General features: G+C 40.8%; 1 protein-coding gene across 1 annotated transcript in view; it reads right to left on the minus strand.

Annotated features, from left to right (window-relative positions):
* The window catches only part of TRPA1 (transient receptor potential cation channel subfamily A member 1), a 71,220-nt gene that overhangs the window by 30,319 nt on the left and 18,996 nt on the right, over window positions 1-21,905 (minus strand). Inside the window, exons 10-14 of the mRNA XM_039527878.1 lie at window positions 9,590-9,689; window positions 8,384-8,484; window positions 6,433-6,602; window positions 6,181-6,345; window positions 5,381-5,495 (exon numbers count right to left, since the gene is read on the minus strand). Of these exons, the coding sequence (XP_039383812.1) occupies window positions 5,381-5,495; window positions 6,181-6,345; window positions 6,433-6,602; window positions 8,384-8,484; window positions 9,590-9,689 (651 nt within the window). The remainder of the gene's footprint in view (window positions 1-5,380; window positions 5,496-6,180; window positions 6,346-6,432; window positions 6,603-8,383; window positions 8,485-9,589; window positions 9,690-21,905) is intronic.

Here is a 21,905-nt window from a genome sequence, read left to right on the forward strand (position 1 = left end):
AGTCGAGTGCATGTGGCCACACTAAGCACATTAATTCGGCGGTGTGCGTCCATGTACCGAGGCTAGCGTCGATTTCCCGAGCGTTGCACTGTGGGTAGCTATCCCATAGCTATCCCATAGTTCCCACAGTCTCCCCCGCCCATTGGACTGCTGGGTTGAGATCCCAAATGCCTGATGGGGCAAAAAACACTGTCGCAGGTGGTTCTGGGTACAGCCTCACCCCTCCCTCCGTGAAAGCAGCAGCAGCCAACTGTTTCGCGCCTTTTTTCCTGGGTGAACTGTGCAGACGCCATTCCATGGCAAGCATGGACCCTGCTGAGCTCAAGACAGCAATCATGGACATTTTAAACACCTCGCGCATTCTCGTGCAGTCAGTGCTGAACCGGGACCTGCAAAGCCAGGCGAGGAGGCGGCGGCTACGGCAGCGCGGCGACGAGAGTGATGAGGACATGGACACAGAATTCTGTCAAACTGCGGGCCCCTGCGCTTTGGAGATCCTGCTGGTAATGGGGCAGGTTCTAGCCACTAAATGCCGATTTTGGGTGCGGGAAACAAGCACAGACTGGTGGGACCACATAGTGTTGCAGGTGTGGGACAATTCCCAGTGGCTGCGAAACTTTCGCATGTGTAAGAGCACTTTCATGGAACTTTGTGACTTGCTTTTCCCTGCCCTGAAGCGCCAGAATACAAAGATGAGAGCAGCCCTCACAGTTGAGAAGCGAGTGGCAATAGCCCTCTGGAAGCTTGCAACGCCAGACAGCTACCGGTCATCGGGAATCAATTTGGAGTGGGCAAATCTACTGTGGGGGCTGTTGTGATGCAAGTAGCCAAAGCAATCACTAAGCTGCTGCTACGAAAGGTTGTGACTCTGGGAAATGTGCAGGTCATAGTGGATGGCTTTGCTGCAATGGGATTCCCTAACTGTGGTGGGGCGATAGATGGAACCCATATCCCTATCTTGGCACCGGAGCACGAGGGCACCCACTACATAAACCGCAAGGGGTACTTTTCCATGGTGCTGCAAGCACTGGTGGATCACAAGGGACGTTTCACCAACATCCACGTGGGATGGCCGGGAAGGGTTCATGACGCTCGCGTCTTCAGGAACACTACTCTGTTTAAACGGCTGCAGCAAGGGAATTACTTCCCAGACCAGAAAATAACAGTTGGGGCTGTTGAAATGCCTATAGTTATCCTTGGGGACCCAGCCTACCCCTTGATGCCATGGCTCATGAAGCCATACACAGGCAGCCTGGACAGTAGTCAGGAGCTGTTCAACTACAGGCTGAGCAAGTGCAGAATGGTGGTAGAATGTGCGTTTGGCCGTTTAAAGGCGTGCTGGCGCACATTACTGACTCGCTCCGACCTCAGCCAAACCAATGTCCCCATTGTTATTGCTGCTTGCTGTGTGCTCCACAATCTCTGTGAGAGTAAGGGGGAGACGTTTATGGCGGGGTGGGAGGCTGAGGCAAATCACCTGGCCGCTGATTACACACAGCCAGACACCAGGGCAATTAGAAGAGCACACCAGGAAGCGGTGCGCATTAGAGAAGCTTTGAAAACCAGTTTCATCACTGGCCAGGGTACAGTGTGACTGTTGTGTTTGTTTCTCCTTGATGAAACCCCCCACCCTTCATTGACTCATTCCCTGTAAGCCACCCACACCCCCGCTTCAATCACAGCTTGCTTTCTAAGGAAATAAAAAGTCACTCTCGTTTAAAAATCATGTATTCTTTATTACTTAATTATAAAAAGAGGGAGAGAACTGACAAGGTAGCCCGGGTGGGGTTTGGGAGGAGAATAGATGGGAAGGAAAAGGCCACTAAAAAATTTTCATAATAATGAGACCCTTTTGGTTGGGCTGTCCACTGGGGTGGAGTGGGCGGGTGCACAGAGCCTACCCCCACAAGTTCTTACTCATCTGGCGGGTGAGGAGTCTAAGGAACATGGTGAGGGAGGAGGGTGGTTATAGAGGGGCTGCAGTGGCACTCTGTGATCCTGCTGCCGTTCCTGAAGCTCCACCAGACACCAGAGCATGTCAGTTTGATCACGCAGCAGCCCCAGAGATGCATCCCGCCACCGCTGATCTTCCTGCCACCACCTCTCATCTCGAGCATCTCTCCTCTCATCTGGAGCGTCTCTCCTGTCCTCACAGTCACTGGCATCTTTCCTGTACTTTGCTACCACATCCTTCCACTCATTCAGATGAGCTCTTTCATTGCGGGTCACTTCCATGATTTCCGAAAACATTTCTTCTCGCATCTTTTTTTTCCGATGCCTTATCTGAGATAGCCTTCGGGATGGAGTAGGGAGGCTTGAAAAATTTGCAGCTGCATGAGGGAGGGAAAAAAGGGAGAGAAGTATTTTAAAAGATACATTTTAGAGAACAATGGTCATACTCTTTCACGGTGAACAACACTATTCAGCTTACATAGCACATGTGTCTTTACTACAAGGTTGTATTTTGCATCTTAATATTGAGTGCCTGCGGCTTTGGTGTTACCATTGAGTGCTGCTTCTTTCCTGTTAACGTGCAGCAGCAGAAACCACCTCGTCGCTGGCATCATGGAAGATCACTGCTAAACACTCCCCTTTCCCCCGCTCAACCGCGTGGCTGGTAGCAGGAAAGATCCCCGCTAGCCAAACGTGGAAAAGCTCAGCGCCAATCGCGCCCTCCTTCCCCCCGCTTGGCTACCTGCAGGGAAGGATTTCTTTTAAGCCACAGGCAAACAGCCCAGTAGGAATGGCCATCTCTGTCCCCTTACTTAAATTCCTGAATTTCAACCAGGTTACCATGAACGATATCACCCTCCTGAGGATAACACAGTGAGATAAAGAATGGATGTTGCTTGAATGCCAGCAATCACCGGGACCATACGCAGCTAGGCTTTGTCATGCAATGATACCAGATTACTTGCCACATGCATGGCATGGTCAAGTGTCCTACCATGGAGGACGGAATAAAGCAGCGCTGCCCAGAAACCTTCTGTAAAGGCTTTTGGAGTACCTCCAGGAGAGTTTCATGGAGATGTCCCTGGAGGATTTCCGCTCCATCCCCAGACATGTTAACAGACTTTTCCAGTAACTGTACTGGCCGCGAATGCATCCCAAGTCCTCAGGGCAAATTAATCATTAAAAAACACTTGCTTTTAAACCATGTCTTATATTTACAAGGTACACTCACCAGAGGTCCCTTCCATGGATTCATTGTCTGAGATAGTTGCTTGGGAGGGCTGGGAGTGTAATTCCGTCAGGGCGAGAAAAAGCTCCTGGCTGTTAGGGAGAACGGAGTGCTGTGTGCTCTCTACAAGCTCGTCCTCCTCTTCCTCCTCATCTTCCCCGTCCGCAGAATCCTCAGCCATGGCTGCAATTACTACCCCCACCTCGGAATCCACAGACAGGGGTGGGGTAGTGGTGGCGGACCCCCCCTAGAACTGCATGCAGCTCAGCATAGAAGCGGCATGTTTTTGGCCCTGCCCCGGACTTTCCATTTGCTTCTTTGGTTTTCTGGTAGGCTTGTCTGAGCTCTTTAACTTTCAAATGGCACTGTACTGAGTCCCTGGTGTGGCCTCTCAGCATCATGGCCTTGGAAATTTTTTCAAATGTTTTTTCATTTCGTCTTTTGGAACGGAGTTCTGTTAGCATGGAATCCTCTCCCCATACAGCGATCAGATCCAGTACGTCCCGTGCAGTCCATGCTGGAGCTCTTTTTCGATTCTCAGGAGACTGCATTGTTACCTGTGCTGATGAGCTCTGCGTGGTCACCTGTGCTGGTGAGCTCTCCACGCTGGCCAAAAAGGAAATGAAATTCAAAAGTTCGCAGGGCTTTTCCTGTCTACTTGGCCAGTGTATCCGAGTTCAGATGGCTTTCCAGAGCGGTCACAATGGTGCACTGTGGGATAGTTCCCGGAGGCCAATACCGTCGAATTGCAGCCACACTAACCCTAATCCGACATGGCAATACCGATTTGAGCGCTACTCCTCTCGTCGGGGAGGAGTACAGATATCAGTTTTAAGAGCCCTTTATATCGATATAAAGGGCTTCGTTGTGTGGACGGGTGCAACGTAAAATCGGTTTAACGCTGCTAAATTCAGTATAAACGCATAGTGTAGACCAAGCCTAAGTATCATCTAGACCATCTGAATCACTTCAGTGGTGGTATAAAAGAACAGAATTTTGTCCCAAGTGTTTAATTGTATATGCCTGTACCATTACAGAGAAAACAAACTGCATATAGGAAAGGGCAAAGCGTATACAAAGGATACTAATTATTAACATCTCATAGTTTTGCAATTAATGAAAGCAAGATGTTAAAAATAAAACTGTCCTGTGCCAACAGATCCACAGAATCTATATTTGTGGGTCAGGAAGAGAAGAATCCAAAATTAGTTTCCACCAGTGTGGTACTATGCATAGGTCTGCAGAGAATTATTTGCAAGCAGCTCTCTGAGAGGAGGATTTTGCCCTCAGTGACTTGCATAAAACTAAGGTAAATGGTTGTGATTTTCAAAAGCACTAAAAGGCCTTAGAAGCACAAGTCCAACTGCAAGTTAGTTGGGCAGGAAGACAAGTGCTTCTAGATCTCTTTGGCACTTTGGTGAATCTCCCCAAATATCAACACATCCAGTCTTCTCTGAGCAATGTACAAATAAGGGACTACACAATGGCTTCTAATTAGCTTCTAGTGGAATCTGAAGTGCTGTTTTTAATCTAGCAGGTCCTAAATGCTTTGTGCCTTGACTACCTAAAAGATTGTCTCTCTCCCATTTTGGTAAAACAACAGTTGCTTGAGCTGAACATCCTTTGGTTTCTGAGAGGGAACTGTTGATGCATCATTTCCCACAAGAGGTCTTCAGCTCCGGAACTAGATTCCTCTCCTGGCCAAAAGATCTTGGTTTTGACAAACTTCAGAACAAGCTGCAAGCATAGCTACTAGGGTTTGCCAGGGGGAATAGACTTTGACGTTTGAAGAGGTTTGTTGATGAGTCATTATTTATGGTGGGTTTCCTTTCATTGTTATGAGCTTTTCATATTGTGAGTTTATGATGTTATTATAGTCTGCTACATTGTTATGTGGGTCATGTGGTATAGTTAGTAGAGTCTAAAGTGCTTTACATTTTGTGTTAATGATGTTGATCTTCTGTTGTGTACAGCTCCTAGAACTTGGATGGGCATTTCACTAATTATAAATAAACCTAAACAAGATATGTTAACAACAACAAAATAGTAAGGGTTTTATAATTGCCAAAATAAATATATTATCATAAACACAGTCTCTCATAATCTTCAACAGTGAAACAAGGTTGCTAACAGGGATTACATGTTTGATTGCAATGAGACAACAGAGTGGAAACAAACAAAAATTATACATATACATACCCCTTCTTCATCCACTCTGTCTGTAGATTTCACATTAGTATCCAAAATGATTTGCATTGTGCGAGTGTATCCTCCGAAGGCAGCATGGTGCAGGGCTGACCAGCCTTTATAATCACTTTTGAAACAGTAGATATGATGTTATTCACATATTTTTACAAGTATAACCTACAACCTTGAGCTCATGGGCCTGATTCTCCCCTTCCTCACAATAGTTTCCTCACTGTTGTTCTCCATCAATGTCAATGTCTTTTTGCTGAGTAAAGTACAATAGTCTCCTCAGCCATGTAAGGGTAGTCTCAACTGTGTAAAAGTAATGGGGTCTCATAAAGGCAGATATGTGATCTTGTGGGATCTTGCCTGTTTCACGGGATTCGCCTCTGAAATAAGTGAGAAACTTACAAGACCAGGGTATTAACGTGTAACAGCTGATGCTGCATACAACACTGTAGTACTGTTGAATTGTACATTTAAGGCAACTTACAAGCATTAAAAGCACACAATTTTATTTCTATTAAAATTATTTCGTGTTAATATTGTGACATCCTATGTGTTAGTGAATTGTCCTGGACTAATAACACATTATATGAAAAGCCCCCTGAATCAGGTTCATTGTAGAATATTCTTAATGACTTAAGCAATGTAATATACAATGTTACTATACATGTGATAATTCATACCTTAGCTTTAATGCAAACTTGCATGGACAATCCAGCACAACTTTAGAGATGAGTACAAAATGTAAGTAATAAAGTAGCTCAGTAACACTAATTATTTTAAAGAAAGGAAACCCATACACTTACCACAGGAAGAGGGCACCCTTCTTCAGTAGAAATTGCACAACCTTTTCATGACCATTTTGGGCTGCCAAGTGAAGGGGAGTCATTCCCTTCTTATCACCTTCATTCAAAAGTCTTGTGTCATTCATGTCTCTGAGAAGTCGCTGACAGGTGTTGATGCGCCCATAGCTTTAAAAGATTAATGTACAGGATAATACTGAGAAAATCTGAATGTATAAAATGGCATTGATATGTTGTATAGACTGCACCACTTACCTGGCTGCAAAATGCAAGGGAGACTTCTTGTCTCTACTTTTAGAATAGACAGAAACATTCAAGTCGAGCAAGCTATTTACAGAGAAGGGCACTCCTTGTCTGCATGCATAATGTAGTGGAGTGCACCCCTCGTTATCTTCTTCCACTACAAGATCTTTAATATGTTTCATCTGTTGGCAAAGAGAAATGATTGTATACATATTACCAATGCAACTGTGGGTCCTAGCTAGTTAGCAGTAATTTTTTGAAGCTACTTTTAAAAATAAATCTTTATGGAACTTTAAGAAAAGTAAAATTAAAAACAGAAGCAACAAAAACAAGAGAGCCTTTTACAAATATGTAAGGCTGATTGATGGTTTTCAGTGAATTTACACTTCACAAGAAGAACTCAGCAACTTGGCTATTGGGCCCTCGAACTCTCTATTTATCCACAGAATAGGTGCAATGCAGGAAGTACAAGATTCTCTTACACTGCCACACCATGCACCTCAACCACATCAGGGAGGAAAATGAAGACATGTCAGCAGCTTACATGCCTCCTGAATATTTGGTCTCTCTGTGGGGCTATTCAGAAGGTGGCCAGTGAGGATGGCGGTAATTTTGCAGTGTGGACACCTGCAAAGTCATCAGAAGGTGAAAAAATTTGGTCACAAATTACCTGAGGCTAAATTTGCCCACAGTAGTAGAGAGAGGCAGAAACTGAACTCTTGTGCAAGTGGGAGCGGCTGCACTACAGCAGAGATTCAATCTCAGGGGGTGGGAGACAGCATTTGCCAACCCTCCTCTGGGGGGTTCAAATGGAAGTGAAGGCCTTTAAAGCAGAAGTGTCAAACTCATTCAGAGCAGTGGAATGAATTCTGTTTAATTGTGTTCCATGGGCTGGGGTATACATTTAGGAGTATATATTCCCCACAGTATACAATGGAATGCTCATTGATGTCAGTAGGTTTGCACAGAGAGCAATAGGAGAACAGAGCCTTTAGGTAGTAATGAAACATTTAGTTATTTATTCAGTGCCTCATTGTCACATTCACTGCTCAGTGAAAGAATATGCTTTCCTTGAGGCATCACTATTTCTGCTTTGTGTTTCTCTTCCTTCCCCAACCTTTCTCTTTCCCTCCTCTAATTTTGTGAGTCTCCTCTTTTCTCTGCATTTCCCTTCCTGCAGCAACTTTCAGTTCCCAGTCCAGTGTACTTCACTCCCAGCCCTTAAGCCCATTCCACCCACTGAAATGATCAGTGATTAAATACTTTTAAAAGTTGACAACATGACATGCAAAAGTCATCATTGTTCTTTATAGTTGATTCTCCCATCAGATTAATATGGGGAGTTCACACCTCTGACTCATGGTTTCAAGCTGTCTGCGCATTCAGGCAGACGTAACTGCAGCAGTTATACTTGGCTCACATCTTAAATGTTATCTCTGCAGCTATGATGGCTAGAAACTTACTATATTTTCTTTAAATTAAAGCTTAGATTCAGAGAATCTGAATATGTCAAGTGACCCATATAAATACATCAAACAGGCCGAGTGCAGAATTATGTTTGATACTCCTGTTTTAAAATATGGCTAGGGATTTATTGAAACCCAGGCAATGGAGACTTCCTAAAGAATTTGCTGCAGCATGCAGCATATCCCAGGGTTTGATTGCCTATTAACTGGCAAAGTAGAAGAAAAGGTTCTATAATATATTGCTAATCTCCTGAGCCATTCAATCCCCCGGCAGCAAATAACTTTATTCCTTTGCCTTCCGGAGAGATCTTTATTATTGGCTTGATCGTGTTTATTTTTATATTTGTATCTATTTAAATTACCCTGTGGGGACAGTGAGGTGAGTTTACAAATAAAATGAATTTCCATAAATGTTCTGGAAGAAAAGAGAATCCTTAAACAGTTGGACAAAGAGATTGAATTCATCAGAGAAAGATACAAATAGATCCTCACTGTACCTGCAGAAATTTCTCATCCAGATGTTGTAATCCTCCAGGCTGCAGTACTGTCAAGTGCAAGAAATTCCGACCAAGCTGATCTTTTAAAGATATATTTGCTCCTAAATAAATATGGAGATAAATACTAGCAATTCAAAACTGCTGGCCTCTGATAACTAATAATGTTTGATTAAAATGCACAAGCTAAAATGAAATTAAAAATACAATTATTTCAGCCAATGCAACAACAAATATCACACCAAGACTTCTACTAACTCTAAGCTTTCAATTTACAGTAATATATGAATTTCATTTGTTCCACTGTAGCACTCAGATTTATAGGGGTGTGATATTCAGAAATGTTGAGCCTCCACAACTGCTGGTGGGAATGGAGGCTGCGTGATCAACACCTCTAAATATATCAGGCTCATAGTGTACTGCTGCCATAGTCATATTGTTTCAACTGGAATTCTATGTTTCAGTATCAGTTTACTTCAGTGCTGTTATATGAATAATCTATGATAACATTATAATAGTTGGGCAACATAGAAATGGAATGTCTTGCTTATTGGAAGCAAGAGAGTGCCTTGCTAAAGTCCATAACAGTTTTACTATAAACTTTCTATTAAAAAAAGGAATAGTTTGTTAATAAAAATTAATGTTATAAATATTGAGAGAAATACTCACAAGAATATTTACAGTAGCTTATTCTTAAAAATGTGGCAACTGACAATTAAAGATGAAACTTCATTAAGGGTTTAGTAGTTAGTAAAGTTTCAGGTGACACTAAACTGTGACCACTTACTACAGGTTAGGTTTAATACTTAAATCCACTAATGATCAGAAACTTGACCATGTCAAAGTGGTATCTTCATGTTCAATTCTGTTCCCTCTCTGTGTACTCAATAGTGCAGAGCTGCCTTGAGCTTGTGGAGAGTGCAAGGGGAGTACACACCAATCCTTAGGAGGGTGCAACATGTGCTTTCCTTCCACAGCCCACACACTCCGTAGGTTGATGTGGAGGGGCAGGGACATGGCTCTGCTTCCTCCTTTCCCTTCCTGAGGATTTAGCACTCCAGAGGTGCTAGCATGGAGCAGTTCATGTGTTCACTTGTGCCTGCCATCCATGTAGGAGGCTTGAAGAGGAGTCTCCTGAGAGAGAATCTTAACTTGTATGGACCCTTCTCAGAAAAAAAACACACATAATACTTGTTTGTTCCTTTGTACCTTTTGAGAGTAGTAAATTCACAATTTTCCATGATGCACAGGAAGTAGCCAATAGAAGTGGTGACCGACCCTCAATGTCAAGACTATCAATATTTGCTCCCTGCAATGAAAAAAAAACAGGTTTATCACGGATTCATGAACAAATACTATTTAGCAATAAGTTGTAAACAGAGCAGAATTACAGGCATAGTTAGTCACTTTCACATGCTTTAAATTATGTAAATTTAATAAACAAATTCTTTCTTAATTTAAATGAATTTTGGTCAAAGTTTTCAAACTCGAGTGCCTAAGGTTAGGTATCTAAATACATATTTAGTCATCTAAATAACTGCATCTTGATTTTAAGACGTGCTGAGCTGGGGAACATCAGGTCCTTTATGTGGAGATAGGCAACGCCGGATTTAGGACCAGGCAACCACCTGGGTTGCTGGGCTTCGGGGGTGCCAGGCTTGGGGTGCTGTTTTTGTTGTTAGTGACAAAAGGGAAAATAGAATGTTCGAAGTAAAATGTTTCAGGTATTCCATATCTGGATTCATTTTTCATTAACATCTTAGAAAGTTCTGGACCTTTGTAGAATCTCGTGGAACCTTCCAGACTTTCTGAGAACTACATTTTCCTTGAACCTCCTAGAATCTTGTCAGCCATGCCCTCGCTGTACATAAGGGGCAGGGCATTGCCAGTCAGTCAATTAGTGAGATATAAGCATGAAGTGAAGTGACGTGAAAGCCCAGCTGCCATACTGTGAACCCCTTGTTTTATTGTGTAATTGTGGAAGTGTACTTGTGTTTTGAGATTTGAAGAGTGTAAGTAGCAACTAATAAAGGACAGATTTAATGATGATAGATATCTATCAAACCCCTCTCTATGCAATAATATAAAAGAAATACTGTTACTTCTTCTGACATCCTTAACATGTAACGTTTGATGACTTTCTAAGACTGTGGAACATAAACTTTTGCTCTCCGTAATGCTGTCTCTTTCCCCCCCATAGAAAATAAAAGATGCCCCCGAAGAAGCCTTCAGGAGCTCAGTATAGGAAGTGAAAAGCTGTTGCAATCTAGTTTATAGCAAGGGGCAAATTTGATGGGGAAATATCTGAAACAGAACAACATAGACTGGGCTTTAGGCAGTAGTGATCATCCCAGTGCAGAAGAAATTGAGGAGTGAAGCATAAATTATGGAAGTCCTATTACTAAGGAATTGGCAGATTTACATGAAGATAAGTAATGGAAACGTGAGGAAAGTTATGGAGAATCGTCCAGTTTTCCTGGCAAGCTAAAGGAGAGTGATGATAAAGAAGAATGTGGCTCACATGAAAAGGAGAGTAATGACAAAGAAAAATCTGGTTTACATGAAAAGGAGAGAAAATATAAAGAAGAATCCATCTCACATGATGACAGAAACAGCAGTGAGAAAAATTGCACACCACAAATCGATACATCAGATCCTGCTTTATGGCTGGTGATCCTAAACTTTGCTGATAGTGATTGTAAAATTTTGAATGGGCCAGGTAAAACTGAGGATATGACTTTTCCAGTAAATGAGCAGAAGCGACACTTCTCAAAGTCACCCTGCGAAAGAGTGCTCAAGAATGGTGAGAAACTGAATCAACGTTTGCTAGCTTATTCAAAATCAACTGACAAAGTGCTCTGGTTTTGTTGCAAAATATTTGACAAGAATGTCAAATCACTGCTTGCACTTTCCTGGTAAAATTACTGGCATAACTTAGCTCAGGTTCTGAAGCAACATGAAAAGTAACCCAGCCATTTTCTGGCCTACTCTAAATGGATGGAGGTTGAGTCCAAGCTGAAGCTGAATAAACGCATAGATGCAGAAAACCAGTGCATTAGTAAAGTAGAAACCCATCATTGGAGGAATGTGTTCCAGTGTTTGATCTCAACTGCCCTCTTCCTTGCAAAGAATAATTTGGCTCTCCTGGGCTCTTCGTAAATATTGTTCACTGAATGTAATGGTAATTTCCTCGGTTTGGTAGCACTCCTTGGGAAATATGACACTGTCACACATGAACACCTAATTGAGTAGTTCATAAAGAAGCAAAATAATTCAAAATGAATCGACTGACATGGCAAGGAAGTTGCTCGACAACATATTGATGTAACTCAGCACACTGAAGTACTATGCCGTAATAATAGACTGCACTCCTGATATTAGTCACAATGAAAAGATGTCATTTACAGTAAGCTTTGTTGACAAGGATGGCTGTATCCAAGTAAAGGAACACTTTATCCGTTTCCAGTCTGTGGATGACTCTATTGGAAAAAGGCCTAACAGAACTGTTTATGAACGTTTTGAATGAGAATAAAATAAAGATTCAGGGCTGCTGTGGCCAAGGCTATGACAACAGCATGAACATGAAGGGAAGAAACAGTGGTGCCCAAGCAAGGATCTTTGTGTTGAATCCAAGAGCTTTCTTCATGACTTGTGGCTGCCATTTCCTCAACCTGGTTGTGTCAGATGCAGCATCATCTTCTTTAGATTCAGTATCTCTCTTCGGAGTACTGCAAATAATATACATCCTATTTTCAGCATCAACTATCGGGTGGAAGATCCTCATAGACAATGTTACAAATCAGACCAAAAAGCCGCTAAGTGACACTTGCTGGGAGAGCCGCATTGACAGCGTCAGGCCAGTGAGGTACCAAGTAACTGATGCACTGATGGCATTTGCGCAGTCAAGTAAAGTCGAGGTTGGAATGCAACATAAGGCTCAAAGCCTAGCAAACCAGATCACTGACTTCAAATTTCTGGTCTCAATTGTGGTTTTGCAAGATGTCCTTTTCCAAGTAAATGTTGTAAGCAAGACGTTATAAACTCAGTTGATGGACATTGCGACCACTACTACTTTGATGAGAAGCTGCGTTGATTTCATTGTAGCCTATAGAGACAACGGATTTGAAAATGCCATCACTGCTGCCAAAGAAATGGCAGAAAACTTTGGAGTTGAGCCTGTCTTCAAGGAAACTTGTATTTATTGGAAGAAGAGACAGTTTGGTTCTGAGGGCAGAGATGAGGTGATGGAAAGCTTGGAAAAAAAATTCAAGAGAGTGTTTTTTTGCTCACTCATTGACACTGTTTGGCTGTCTTTATCCGAAGAAAAGTTTGGATAAATGAAACACCATGAAAAGACCTGGGGGTTTTTGTATGACCTTAGTAAGCTACCAGCGGACAGGAAACCACTCTTGAACAATTGTACAGACCTTCTCCGGATACTGACATGTGGGGAATATTCGGACGACAATTAAACTCTCTATGGTGAATTAGACAACATCAGTCATATTTTGCAACATGAGAATCAATCTCCACTACAAGTTCTTCAATTAATTTCTGATGCGGAGCTGAAGGACACTTTTCTTAATGTGTGGATAACTTGGAAGATTCTGCTCATGCTGCCGGTGATAGTTGCAAGTGGTGAGTGCAGTTTTTTGAAGCTTGGGCTCATTAAAACATATCTTCGATTGATAACTGAGATAATTGAGACTGCCATCACTTGTTATTTTATCATTTGAAAGTGGCATTGGCCAGTCTTTGGATCTCTCTGACACTGTGCTTCAGTCCACGAGGGCAAAGGCAAGAAAAGTGACCTTTTGAACTCAAGGACTAGGGTTAACATTTTAAGGCTGTCACCTACTGTAATACTATTGAATACTGGTCCACCCAATGTTAATGCACAGTTCAATATCTTGATGTTAGTACATTTCAGTTATTCTTAAAATTAAAAAGTTTCTATAAGCTTAGAGAAAACAATCATTTTGATTTGCATACATGTGGCATACAGATTTACAGATCCTAGTGTGCAAATTTATCAACTTATTTGATGGGGATAAATCATGCATGCAAATTGTGCATCAAAGTCATGAAATGGGCTAAAAATGTAATAAAAAATAAGGTATTCAAAAGTTTAACAAATGGGAGGGGAGCCACAAAAGATACTCCTCACCTGGGGTGCCACTTGGTCTAGGGTCAGCCCTGGAGTTAGGTGTCTATTTTAATGGACCCAAGTTTGAAAACAATAGACATAGTGGTCTGGAAATGTACCAGAATTACAGCCCTGATGAATGAGGTTCCCTACATATCCACATAATAGTCAGCAACAATGCAAGCCTCTGCCGAACTACCATACCACTGCAGTTTAACCCTGTTCTGGAGGAATGACATCCAGAAATCAATGTAGTTTGATCTCTATGCCCATTAAATCCTTGTCTTCTCTGCTCGGGCTGCCAGGGAGTGCAAGTAAAGGGCCAATACGTGGCAGCTTCGATGGTGACTTTTGTGATGTGGACATTTCTAGAGCTGAGAGACAAACTCAGATCATGGAATTAAGACTAGGTTATATCTAATGCAAGTCTGACCCAAAATGAATTGAAGTGAATGGGAGTCTTTCCATTAATTTCAACTATCTTTGAATCAGGCCCTAAATCATGAGACAATTATTAACCAAAGCCACAATCAATATTTAACTTGAGGAACAATAAATCTTGTTGTTCATAGAAACATGATAAGTTATATTGATTGTTATATACATAATGACTGTTTTCACTAGAAACACCAGGAAGTTACCTAGCAAGGCCATGAATTGCTTAAGGATAACAAATAATTCCCTGCCCCCTGCTCTCAGTTACCATTCATTCTGTAACTTAAGAGGGCAACTGAAAAAAAAAGGGTTCATTTCTGATGAGCCAATCAAACAGAGATTTTCCTATCTGATTGGCTATCAGAGTTTAAATATAATTTCAGATGATATAGCTGCAGCAAGTCACAAATAGTCATTTACATAAACATTCTCAGTAGTTACCTTTACTCCAGACATTACTGTTGTTGACCTCTCAGGAACATGAATTCAACAATATTGTACATCCTATATGTTTTACTGTATTTAACAAGATTATGACTAGTATATTAAAATATATATTTAAAAAGGACATCTGGAATAGAAGATAATGCATATTTATAACATGCTCAAGTTATTGGTGCTTTACAAACTTTAACTTCTTGAATTTTCTGACTGGTGTAATTTAGTTATGCTGAACGTTACTTTAATGTTATTCCTGCATTTAATATAATTGTTTTTAATTGAAACAGGAGACAAAGAAAATATAAAAGGAAAGAAGAAGAAAAAAAGAATAAAGGGCTAATAAAGTGCTTTAGAAGCCCTTTAGTGATATACAAATCACTTCAGAGAGAGAACTTTTCATTAAAATGTTCTTAAGTCAAGATGCCTTAACTGAGGCAGTCCTTAAGAGAGACATCCTTAACTCAGGAAGTCTTGAGCATGTTAAGAGATCTCAAAGCTAACTTGTCCAGTATACAAACAGAATTCTAATTCATTAAGCCTGAAGTCCTAATGAAAAATGATGCAACCAATTCTAAAGCACATTTGTGAACATTTTGACTTTGCTGTTCTGATTTTTTTAAATTACTCATACACAACTGAATACCTAATGTGTATGCAATTACATCATTTGTGTGCACAAATCAGATGCTTGCCAATACAGCAGAGACAAAGAACTGTCTATGTGTGTATGCAAATATTATAGTGAATATAATTGCACAAGCATTGGATACACAATTGAACACAATTTGCAAATACACATTTTTAAATTAGATTCATAAAGTTCAAAACATTTAAAATAATGACTTAGATTTTCTTTTTCAAGCTTAATTTGTTTTGCTTCTTAAGATCCTGATTTAGCAAAACACTTAAGCATATCAATTTCTGTTCAAGAAATAACATGCATATGCTTAAGTCCCACTCAAGTTAAAGCATCGCTGAAATGTTATGCTGACCCAGGGCCTACATGAGGATGACAAAACAAACCATTAGTTCAATTTTTAACTGCAGGGCTTGATTCTCCACTGCTTTGCATCTTATGCAGTCATTCACATTGGGCACAATGAGTACCAAGTGGGTGTATAATGCTACAGGAGAATTCTGCTTTTGTGGGGATGATCAGGCTCTCATTGTCTAAAACATGACATATAACTTTATACCTGTTAAGAATGTTTTGACAGCTGCCATTTTTATTTCCATGTAGAAAAAGCACTTACAATAAGATAAATGTTTATATAAGCTAACATGCCTGAAATGAGATGTGGATTATTAAAGGATACAAGTGATAACCAAACCCAAAGTCAATATTTCTCTCTTTTTACTATGGAGACAATGGGCAGGATCCTGAGCCATGTTGTGGCAGGAAAGCTGCACTAAACTGGGAGCTCATGAGTCCCACAGAGCAGTGAAATCTCTGGCTGACACAATCAGCTCTATACCACCCTTTCCCACTTAACCCTGCTGATACCCAGTGAAGAAGATGCCACAGAAGCATGCCAGGAGAGAGGAAACAAAGGTAACAGCTGAAATGTGCAGTGTTTTGTTGATCTTAGCTGGTACTTTGGGGATTATTAGAAACCACTGCAAATGAGAGAAGTCCTGAGGTGGTCTTAATTAATTTAGAGGTCTAAACCAGCTCCAAACTGCACCAGGGAGCAAGGAGTGCAAAGACAGCACATAGTCAATGTAATAGAATGCTAAACTGTACTATACTGTTCAGCTACTAGCCAGCGATGAGTGTATAAATACCTTATGGAAATGACCGTCAGCCATACCTGGAAGACCATTGAAGGATATTATGATGAACATATCTGGTGTGTATAAGCAAGCTCTGAGCCCTGTCCATACCAGATCCCGAACATTACATGATGTCGGGAGTAAGATAAGAACAGAAACAGAAGGAAACAGCTATAAAGGTTGCAGTCAGAAAGGACACAGCAACAAAGGTTGCAGGATCTCATCAACATGCCACTCTTCAATGCTCCAGAGAACTTCAGTTTGAATAAACCTTCAGAATGGACAGACTGGAACAATATTATGCAAAATTTTGCATTGCTACCAAGCTGCACAAAGAAACTGAAGATATACAGGTATCGTCTTTAATTTATGCTGTGGGGAAGCAAGCAGGTCATATCTTTCAATCCTTTGACATTAATGAAGACAGTCACAAAGATGACTATTAAAGGGTTTTGGCTATGTTTGATGCATACTTTATACCTCAGAGAAACGTGGTTTATGAAAGAGCATGTTTTTACCAGAGAACTCAGAACCAAGGAAAAATGTTGAATGTTTTATAAGAATTCTACATATATTGGCTGAAAACTGATTTGGGGAATGCAAAACATGAATATATCAGAGACACATTGGTTATTGGGTTAACAGATAAAAACCTTTCACAGCAGCTACAACTGAAGACAGATTTAATTCTAGCCATAGCCATTCAAATAGCAAAATAGTCTGAACGGGTGAAACAGGAAAACCTAGAGAAACTTGACAAACTTAAAAACCTGAAACTAGCTTAGCAACTGCAGACACTTGAGTCTTAAAAGTCACTATCATAAAACCTCTGATGCAAGAAGAGAGAACTCCTAGGCTAAGAAGGACACATTCCAGCCTACATGCACAAGAAGTGGAAAAAGTCATATCCCAAGAGATGATGAATGTCCAGTTAGAGGCACAGGTTGTAATAAAAGCATGAAATATGGACATTTTACAGCTGGGCATTAACTCATATTACAAACAATCAAGAGCCCTTGTTTTGGGGACCTATCACTTACAATGATATAGAACCTGACTGGACAGTGAACCTGAATAGTCATAGCATGACAATTGACTTTAAAATTGACTCAGGAGGTGATGTCTCATTCACCTCTGACAGCACTTACAATCACCTTCAACACCTCCCACAGATGAAGACACCTGACACAGATCTGACTAGCCCTGGAGATACTCTGAAATGCATAGGCCAGTTCACCACAGAAACAACATACAAAGACAAAAGCTTTGCATTCAGAGTGCATCTGATCAGAGGATCCAAGATCAACAACCTTCTCGGCAGCATCCATGATGGGCCTAGTGAGAAATGTGGAGGAAGCTGAATGATATTGGACTTTTGAGAGGAGATTGAGCACAAATCAATATAAGCGATAATGCTGAACCACAGTATACAAACACCTGTACCAGAAAGACCTTGGAAGAGGCTAATGGTAGATTTATGCAAATTCAGATGATATCATTACCTGGTCATTGTGGACTATTTTTTCAGGTATATAGAAATAATGTACTTGAAAGACATAACATGTTGCAGTGTTATCAAGAAACTGAAGAGCACTTGTGCTTACTCTGGTATTCCGGAACAATTAGTGATGTACAATGGACCACAATTCATTGCAGCAGAATAAAAGTCATTCCAAATGAAATATGATATTGATCATATAACTAGCTATACAGAGAGCCAGGAAAATCTGACAGCATGAAGATCCATTCCTTGCTCTTCTGAGCTACAGATCAAAACCAATAGTGATTACTTGATGTTGTCCTGCACAACTCCTGATGGGAAGGCAACTCAGACCTACTCTTCCAACTTTGGAAAAATAATCTATTTCCAAAGTGGCCAGACATGAAGAGAGTTGCCAAATTGGATAAAAAGGCTAAAAGATCTTATGAACACTTTTACAACAGACATCACTCTGATGGAATGTACCCCTATATTCACACCCTACACACTACTGTAATAATCTTTGTACAAAATATGTCTTGTAAGATATCTTTTGAAAACAACTCATGGTCAATAATATCATGATGAAATGTGTGTAGTAAAATTATATGTAAAGTTATGAACATAAGATGAAATCATGTCTAAAATGTGATTACCAGACAAGTCTGGGTAAATCTGTTTCTCTAAGATAAAGGACAAGCTGACACCACTAGCCAGGTGTCATCAAAGTTGATGGGCAATCACCCATCAAGTGGCCATTCTTTGGCAAGGAAAGGGGGCAGGAACAAACAGATCTGCACCGTAGCAAACAACACAACTATGAAATGTCCTCAGAGTGGGAATAAACTTTATCCAGTGGATATAGTGTATTTAGATTTTCAGAAAGCCTTTGACAAGGTCCCTCACCAAAGGCTCTTAAGCAAAATAAGCAGTCATGGAATAAGAGGAAAGGTTCTCTCATGGATTGGTAACTGGTTAAAAGATAGGAAACAAAGAGTAGGAATAAATGGTCAGTTTTCAGAATGGAGAGAAGTAAATAGTGATGTCCCCCAGGAATCTGTACTGCACCCAGTCCTATTTAACATGTTCATAAATGATCTGGAAAAAGGGGTATACGGTGAGGTGGCAAAATTTGCAGATGATACAAAGCTATGCAAGATAGTTAAGTCCCAGGCAGACTGCGAAGAGCTACAAAAGGATCTCACAAAACTGGGTGGCTGGGTAACAAAATGGCAGATGAAATTTAATGTTGATAAATGGAACGTAATGCACATTGGAAAACATAATCCTAACTATACATATACAAAGATGGCATCTAAATTAGCTGTTACCACTCAAGAAAGAGATCTTGGAGTCATTGTTAATAGTTCTCTGAAATCATCCACTTAATGTGCAGCGGTAGTCAAAAATGTGAACAGACTGTTGGGAATCATCAAGAAAGGGATAGATAATAAGACAGAAAATATCATATTGCCGCTATATAAATCCATGGTACGCCCACACCTTGAATACTGCGTGCAGATGTGGTCGCCCTATCTCAAAAAAGATATACTGGAATTGGAAAAGGTTCAGAAAAGGGCAACAAAAATGATTAGGGGTATAGAAAAGCTTCCGTATGAGGAGAGATTAATAAGACCGGGACTTTTCAGTTTGGAAAAGAGGCGACTAAGGGGCTGTGTGATAGAGGTCTACAAAATCATGAGTGGTATAGAGAAAGTAAACAAGGAAGTGTTATTTATTCCTTTTCATAATACAAGAACAAGGAGCCACCAAATGAAATTAATACAACACAAACACAAGAAAGTATTTTTTCACACAACGCACTGCCAACCTCTGGAACTCCTTGCCACAGGGTGTTGTGAAGGCCAATACTATAATGGGGTTCAAAAGGGAGCTAGATAGATTCATGGAAAATAGGTCCATCAATGGCTATTAGCCAGGATGGGCAGGAATGGTGTCCCTAGCCTCTGTTTGCCAGAAGCTGGGATTGGGTGACAGGGCATGGATCACTTAATGATAACCTGTCTGTTCATTCACTTTGGGGCACCTGCCATTGGCCACTGTCAGAGGACAGGATACTGTGCTTCATGGACCTTTGGTCTGACCCACTATGGCCGTTCTTATGTTCTTATAGAGATAACCCTCAGGAAAATGCATTGCAGAGGAGGACTGGACAATTAAGGAGAGGCAAAAACACCTCAAGATCTCTCTCTATCCATCTCTTGCTCTTTCACCTAAGACGACAAAAGAAACCATCCCATTTACCTTTGGGAGAAATTTGGTCAGCCCTGTTGCTGGGAGTATGTGGTAAGAATTTGATCTTGAACCACGTTAAGTTTTAGCACTAGAAAGCATTTTATCTTTATTTCTCTTTTAACCATTTCTAACTTTAATACCTTATACTTGTACTCATGTAAAATCTCTTTGTGGTTAAATAAACTTGTTTTATTCTTTAATTAAAACTAATCCAGTGTTGACTTTAAACTGAACTGTATGGGGTAATTCCATTTATGGTAGAAAACTCTTGTATATTGATCCCCTTAGAGGGCCAATGGGCCTAATATATCTGGACTGTCCAGGAAAGGGATATGGGGGAAAATCTGGGACTGGGAGTGTGTTTGGGGTCACCCTGCAAGTGGTAACCCAAGGCTGGTGGAAGCCAGAGTGTGACTCATGTATGGCTGGCGGGCTGCAGCTATACACAGACACTCAGGGCACGCTAGAAGGCTGTTTGTGAGCAGCCCAGGTTGGAGCTATAGCAGCAAAGCATTATGAGGCACTCAAGTTTGCAGGGCAGGGATGATACAGCCCTTCAGTGGTCTGGATTGTACAGCCCAGAATGTCAGTCGCTCATTTAGAGAACTGCCAGGTCTAGAATTTGGTGGCCATGCTCATGTCAAATTGGATGGAGAAAAGGGATGAACCTGTCGTAAAGAAAAAATTCAGCACTCAGATCATATGTAATCAAGACTGACAGTGGAGAGTTCAACAGAAACTGTTGCCATATAGAGTTTGTTCCTCAACAGAGAACAATCAACAGAGCAAACTCTACAGATGTTGGATGTGTAACACAAAGAAGACAACTCAAGGATTCTGCACTGACTACAGCAACTAATGGACAGCCAGATGACCAAGTTGTTACATTTGGGTCGTGTAATTAGAAAACCAGTATGATTCAGAGACACTTAGCAGATTGATACATATTGAATTTCAAAGTCAGCATGATAGTGTAAATTAGTGGTTTTCAAACTTTTGTACTGGTGACACCTTTCACATAGCAAGCCTCTGAGTGTGACCCTACTTATAAATTAAAAACACTTTTTAATACATTTAACACTATTATAAATGATGGAGGCAAAGTGGGGCTTGGGGTGGAGGCTGACAGCTCACGACTCCCCATGTAATAACCTCTGAGGAGTCCCAACCCCCTGGTGTAAATATTGTAAATGGTAGGAATGTAGAACTTAAAGGGGGAGATGTAATGGAATGCTAAAGCTAAACTGTATTATACTGCTCAGACATAGGTGGCACTTTGTGTAAAATATCTTATTTCAATGAACCTCAGCCAGACATGGCAGAGCATTAACAGATCTAATGATGAACACATCTGGTGTGTATAAGCAAGTTTTGAGACCAGTCCTTATTGGGTACAGGAACATGACAGTCACTTTCACCTCCCAGCATGGGTCCTATGTTGAGCATAGCTCGGGCAGACCTCAAAAATGCAACAAAAATATTCTAGAGAACATCAGATAGGAATGCAAGTTCATTCTTAACAAATACAGTGTTAAATACTGGATTTTCATCCTTTATGCTCTAATTGCTTGTGCACATGGACTTCCACATGCACAAACTAGTGCCTGCCCTTCACAGGTGAAAACATGTATGCGCCTGTTACTACCCAAAGATAAGTTTAAATAGTCTAATACCAAGTGTCAGCATTTGCTGATGTTTAAAAAAAAACAACCAAAAAAACCTGGTTCCATAGCTCACTTTTACTAAAGTTCCTAAGATGAGGACAACTACTTGTATGGACTAAAACATTTCTAATATTTATTGTCTGTTGACACAACATTAAAGGCAAAATCTTCAACTAATATAAATTGCCATAGCTCTACTGACTCCTGACAATTTGCTAAGCACTGTACTAACACAGAGGATATAGTAGAGCATACAGTGGATATAAAAATATTTTTCTTTCCCAATTATTCCATGAACAAAACCCAATAAATCTCCGGTAGGATGTGTGT

Source organism: Mauremys reevesii, linkage group 2 (genome assembly GCF_016161935.1).
Source record: "Mauremys reevesii isolate NIE-2019 linkage group 2, ASM1616193v1, whole genome shotgun sequence".
Classification (NCBI taxonomy): domain Eukaryota; kingdom Metazoa; phylum Chordata; order Testudines; family Geoemydidae; genus Mauremys; species Mauremys reevesii.